Source organism: Podarcis gaigeae (genome assembly GCF_964106915.1).
Source record: "Podarcis gaigeae genome assembly, chromosome: 3".
Lineage (NCBI taxonomy): Eukaryota > Metazoa > Chordata > Lepidosauria > Squamata > Lacertidae > Podarcis > Podarcis gaigeae.
Window position 1 is genome coordinate 121793468 of NC_139680.1, and position 6209 is coordinate 121799676.

The 6209-nt window shown below is 52.5% G+C and overlaps 1 protein-coding gene across 2 annotated transcripts in view; it reads left to right on the top strand.

Moving 5' to 3' along the window:
- DPYSL5 (dihydropyrimidinase like 5) overlaps positions 1-2646 on the top strand; it is a 35705-nt gene extending 33059 nt beyond the window's left edge. For both annotated transcript variants that reach the window (XM_083733465.1, XM_083733466.1), the window contains one exon: positions 944-2646. In XM_083733465.1, coding sequence (XP_083589591.1) covers positions 944-1029 — 86 coding nt within the window. In that variant the 3' untranslated portion in view covers positions 1030-2646. The remainder of the gene's footprint in view (positions 1-943) is intronic.
- Positions 2647-6209: the final 3563 nt, after the last annotated feature.

Genomic DNA, 6209 nt, shown 5'->3' on the forward strand with positions numbered 1-6209 from the left:
GTCATGTGGCCAGCAGGACTAAGCTGCTTCTGGCGAACCAGAGCAGCGCACGGAAACGCCATTTACCTTCCCGACGGAGTGGTACCTATTTATCTACTTGCACTGATGTGCTTTTGAACTGCTAGGTTGGCAGGAGCAGGGACTGAGCAACGGGAGCTCACCCCGTTGTGGGGATTTGAACTGCCGACCTTCTGATCAGCAAGCCCAATAGGCTCAGTGATTTAACCCACAGCACCACCCGCGTCCCAAAATACCATAATACATCAAACATTAAAAGCTTCCCTCAACAGGGCCAGACGCCTTCTAAAAGTCAGATAGTTATTAATTTCCTTGACATCTGATGGCAGGAGGTGCCACCACCGAGAAGGCCCTCTGCCTGGTTCCCTGTAGATTTGCTTCTCACAGCGAGGGAACCGCCAGAAGGCCCTTGGAGCCGGACCTCGGTGTCCGGGCTGAACGATGGGGGTGGAGACGCTCCTTCAGCTGGATCCCCTCCCCTCCTGCTTCTGTCTCTCCTCCAGGGGCGCCAACTTGCCCCCCACATGGAGGGGGCCTGGCATCACATGACACCCCCTGCCCCTGCCCCGTCTGCAAGTGCTTGCCTAGCGGTGGCGGCAGGACATAATCACCCCTCAATATTGGGGGTGCTCAGCCCCTCCCCACAAATATTGAGGGGTCGAAGCCCCTTCTGTTCTCTATAGCCCCTGCTCCCCCCCTCATCCTTTGCTTGCCCCAAATTGCAACCTCAGGAAAGAGTTTTTTCTAGGCCTGGCAGTGGGGAGGGGGTTGCATCTGAATTTGGGGGAGAGCTGGTGGGGCTGTTTACGGGGGTCCTCGCCACAGCTTTTCTCCTCCCCGGCTGGTCCTTGTGGCCTGGTTGGGACAGGATGTGCCCCCCCCCCCCCGGTGTGCTTCTGACCGCCCCGTCCTTCTCTGTCTCCAGGTTCTCAGATCGATGACCATGTTCCAAAGCGAGCTTCGGCCCGGATTCTCGCTCCCCCCGGAGGCAGGTCTAGCGGCATTTGGTAGCTGCTCCCCCGACTTGTCCCCCAACTAAGGACGCCGTCGTCGCCCCCCCACTCGCCCGGCTGCCCCCCCACGCCCCGCGGGCTCCAGGCAGACACACCTTTCACCGGAGCTGCCGCCGCCGAAGACCAGCACTTCACACCTGATGACCCCCACAAGACCCCTCCCCGGAATGAGGCTGCCGGGGGGGTCCCGGGCCAGAGGCACCCCCCCTCACTCCACGGCTGCATGGAAACGCAGGCTGATGCACGGGGGGGGGGCGATGCTGGGCTGCTTCTGTCTCTTCCAGGTAGAGGGGGGCAGCTCCCCCAAGTGCCACGGGCGGTGGGGGTGGGGGCCGACTTAGGGAGGGGGCAGGGCCAAGGGGGGGCCACCTGGGCCCCCAGTTCCTTTCTGTTTTGCACGTTGGGTTTTTTGGATAAGTGACATTTTGACTTGTTTGTGCATCACGTGGAAAAAAAATGAATAATCCTGAATTGAAAGGTGCTTTGTGTGACTAGCAGTAGGATAGGAAGGGGGAGGCAGGTGGGGGGGGGCTGGACAGGTCTCTAGGGTGGAGCCCCCCCCCCTTTTCCAAGCAGCGTTTGCTGTGCAGAGAGGTTCATCCCAACATTGCTTAGCAGTACTGGGAGCCCCCCTTTTTGCTCTCTTCCCCGGGGAGGGGTGATTGAGGGGGGCGTCTGTCCTCTGCTGCCTGCCCCCCCCCTTTCCCTGGCCTTCTCTGTAGGCCCCACTCAGTGCCTTCTCTTGCGAGGGGGGAGGGCTAAAGTGGGAGAACTCCCACCCACCCCGTCCTTCCGCCAGCCCACCAGGCAGGAGTTGCCAGGGAGGGCCCCGAGCCAAGGGCGCAAGAGGAGGGCCAGGACCCCTGGGCTCCCCCTGGAGAGTGCAGTGCAGAGCAGTGGTTAGAGCAAGGGGACCTCTCTCCCCACATTCCAGCATAGGATACGGAGCTTTCGTATCTGCACCTTTTGGTAGGCAGGAATCCCTTTCTGATCCTTGGGTAGGGAGAATGGGTCGTGGGGTGAAGCCACCAGAGAGCTGGGAGGAGGCTGGCTGCTCCCCAAAGCTTTGGGGGCTCTCCTTGCCACTCCACAGAGGAAGAGGGGCTGGGTGCACTGTCCTCTGCGACCCACTGTGAAGAGCTTGTGGGGGGGGAGCCAGTTGGGGTCTCAGCCCATGGTGGAGAGCACCCGTTTGACCCGAGAGGCACCCTGTTGAGGTATGGGATGTCTTGAGAGTCGCCAGCATACTCACCCCAACATTCCTCTTTTAACACAATGGTGCTAAGCCCCCACCCCCCTGGCTGACTGTTGGGGCCACAGAGCCCCCCTCCGCCCCCCTTCCCCCACCCACCCACCCACCTGGTCTCCCTCTGGAGTAGTGTGAAGTGTGAACCGTTACTTGTGCACCTTCTCTCCCCCCCCCACTAGTTGGTCCCCGTAGGTGTGCGAGGCTGGTGGGGGGCACGACAGAGGACTCCTTTGCCCCAGGACCACGGCGGAGGAGGAGGAGTCCCGGCCCCCCGCCCGCCCCTCCGTTGGGATAGTCTTGTAATGGCTGTGATAGCACCTGCTGCCCTGTGAGTTTCTGTTTCCTCATTAAAGAGTGTTCTCATGGTACAAGGCTCCTGTGTCTGTCCTTCCGGGGTTTGGGGGGGAGAGTTGAGATTGGGGGGGGGGAGCCTTCACAAGTGCTCTTTCAAGGGTGGCTCAAGCCAACAGTCCATCAGGCACCAGCGATCCACAGGTCGCGATTGCATCTGCTTTGGCCGGCTACCGTATTTTTCGCTCTATAAGACACACCCAGCCATAAGACGCACCTAGTTTTAGAGGAGGAAAACAAGGGAAAAAATATTCTGAATGCGCAGCGCATCTCCAGCAAAGTGGGAGGAGAAAAGGAAGGGGCTCCATTTCTCCTCCCGCTTTGCTGAAGGGGCGCTGTGCGGCTGTCCCTCTCTGCGCTGCACCTCTCCAGTGAAGCAAAGCGTTCCTCCCGCTGCCCTGAAGAGCCTTCGCACGGCTGTCCCAGAAGTCAGAACAGCAAGAGGGATCGCTGCTTTCGCTGCGCAGCTCTCCCTCTTGCTGTTCTGGCTTCTGGGATAGCTGCGCAGCCTGCATTCGCTCCATAAGACGCACACACACTTCCCCTTTTTAGGAGGGAAAAGGTGCGTCTTATACAGCGAAAAATACGGCAATTAAATCTGCTGTGCTAAATGGGATGTGGGAGAGGTACGTGCACTAGTTCGCAGCAAAGGGCAGCATCGTGGGGGGCACAGAAGTGCATTTCCTCCTGCCCCCCCAAGGTGCCAAATTGTGTATTTTAGGTGCCCCTCCCCCGCATGCTAGAATGGATGATTTGATGATTTCTGTGTTCCAAAATCCTATTAATTTCAATCACACTCCAATCAAAATAGCAATCCCTTACACAACAACTGCAATATTAACAACTTCCATTCGTACTGACACATTAAATGATTTAAAACATGCAGGTGAAGCATTCAAACCATATCTTTCTTCTTCCTGTGGCAATTATTCTGTCTGTGATGTTTCTTTCCGTCCTTGAAAAATATTATGTCTATCTTTTCCTGATTGTTGCTGTTCTCCATCATTCCTTGGGTGGAGCTAATATCCCATTGTTGTTTCAGAAGTTCTCCATTGCTCCGTCCCGCGCTTCATTGTTTTGCAACTTTAGCAGCAGCTGCAAAAATCCCAAGCTGTCCCGATAAAAAACCTGTTTTCGCCATTTTTTCCTCTCAACCTGGGAAGGAGAGTGATCTGCAAATAACTCAGTGATGAACCTTATCAACTCCTTGACAAGCTCGCAGATTCCTTTCATCCTTCCATTCGGCCGAAGATAAGCAGTTACACTTCCAGTTTAATTAAATTCCAAGTCCTTTTAGCATTATTCGGTTCAGTCCGTAGATAATAAAGGATAGGGAAGAGTCAGCTCTAAGTTTCCATCATAAACCTTTTGCAAAATAGAGCTTTCCTACCTTTTTCCTTTTTCTTTTTTTACATACATAGTTCCATTTGATGTTATATTCCATATCTGCAATCCAGTTTCATCCCACTTCCCTGTACATACACAAGTTGAACAAAGTACCATATTTTTTGCTCTATAGAACTCACTTTTTCCCTCCTAAAAAGTAAGGGGAAACGTGTGTGCGTCTTATGGAGCAAATGAAGGCTGCACAGCTATCCCAGAAGCCACAACAGCAAGAGGGAATGCTGCTTTCACTGTGCAGCGATCCCTTTTGCTGTTCTGGCTTCTGAGATTCAGAATATTATTTTTTTCTTGTTTTCCTCCTCCGAAAACTAGGTGCGTCTTGTGGTCTGGTGCGTCTTATAGAGCGAAAAATAGGTACTTCAAGGGAGCGTTGCCGAATCATAAATGTACAAAAGAAAACTTTATATCAAGAAGCCATAGACTCCCCTTCTCCCCCAATCTTTTACACCAAATGAAGTCTTCTTTCAAGTTCAAACCTTAACAACCTTGCAGCTGCTTCAATTCCACAGCTGATGATCTCATCTCTTCTAGCATGCGCCTGTACATTAGTCCAAATTAAACTCTTAATAGGAGAAACTCTGCTTAATGGTGGCGAAGGAGGATTTTCAGCAGGCCAAGGGCTTTTGCACTCCGTGCCTCCCTGCCCCACACAATCCATGCCGGAGCAAGAGCTGGGTACCCAGACGATCTGCAAGTGAAGCACGTTCCCCCCTGTCCCGGGGGGCGGGGTGGGACTTGCAAGGACAATTACCCTCAATTATCTTTGTTTTTTCTTCTCCAACAATCTCCCACTGTCATGGGAGCTGCCTCCATTAAGGTAGACCAGAATCGGAAGCCCCTAGTTGTCTGTGTGTCTGATCTTCGCGGATCCCCTTCAAGGTGGTCAGTCTACTCGAATTAAAAGATCCTTCAGGTAACCATCGTACTGCAAACAAAGTACAGATCACCCATAGTTCCTTACACTGGTTCTCAATTTTACTCTTGGACCCCTCAGTTTGATCCCATTTGCTAGAACAAACTGAAGGGGGTCCAAGACCTCATCAGCTGGCAAAGGCAGAGAAAACTTCAGAGCCTTCTTACCTGCGAGATGCTTCCTGGTCTGCTTCAAAGTGTTTGCACCCGTTTTCTGATCAGATCCTGCCCTTAAGACTGCCAGCCCCCTGCTTATCTAGTCCCTTTAATGTTCATGTTTTCCTGGCAATAAGGAAAACATGCACCAATGTCCATAAGGATCCCATGCACCAATTCAGCCCCCCATTGATGAAAAGTAGAACTGGGAGGCTGGATTCCTCCCTTTGCTCCCAATCTCTGAATGACTTCACTCAGCAGTTTCATTAAGATTTTAAAGTGCCTGTGAGACAGGCAGAACCCTCCATGACCCCACACTTTCTGTTCTTGGGTGAGGAAGGGAGGTTTTAATTACTGGCTTTCTTCATTATTTTTTTCTGTATAGCAAAGTATTACTATTTTGTTACGAAGATGAGAAGAAGCCATTAATGAAAGGCATCTCACTGGAGGAGAAATAAGACCTTAGAGGAATTAAGAGAGGGCATGCAAGGGGCGAAAATATGGTCTGAAGCTCAACATCAAAAAAACAAAGATCATGGCCACTGGTCCCATCACCTCCTGGCAAACGGAAGGGGAAGAAATGGAGGCAGTGAGAGATTTTACTTTCTTAGGTTCCATGATCACTGCAGATGGTGACAGCAGTCACAAAATTAAGAAACGCCTGCTTCTTGGGAGAAAAGCAATGACAAACCTAGACAGCATCTTAAAAAGCAGAGACATCACCTTGCCAAGAAAGGTCCGTATAGTTCAAGCTCTGGTTTTCCCAGTAGTGATGTGTGGAAGTGAGAGCTGGACCATCAAGAAGGCTGATCGCCGGAGAATGGATGCTTTTGAATTCTGGTGCTGGAGGAGACTCTTGAGAGTCCCATGGACTGCAAGAAGATCCAACCTCTGCATTCTGAAGGAAATCAGCCCTGAGTGCTCACTGGAAGGACAGATCCTGAAGCTGAGGCTCCAAGACTTTGGCCACCTCATGAGAAGAGAAGACTCCCTGGAAAAGACCCTGATGTTGGGAAAGATGGAGGGCAGAAGGAGAAGGGGACGACAGAGGACGAGATGGTGGGACAGTGTTCTCGAAGATACAAACATGAGTTTGACCAAACTGT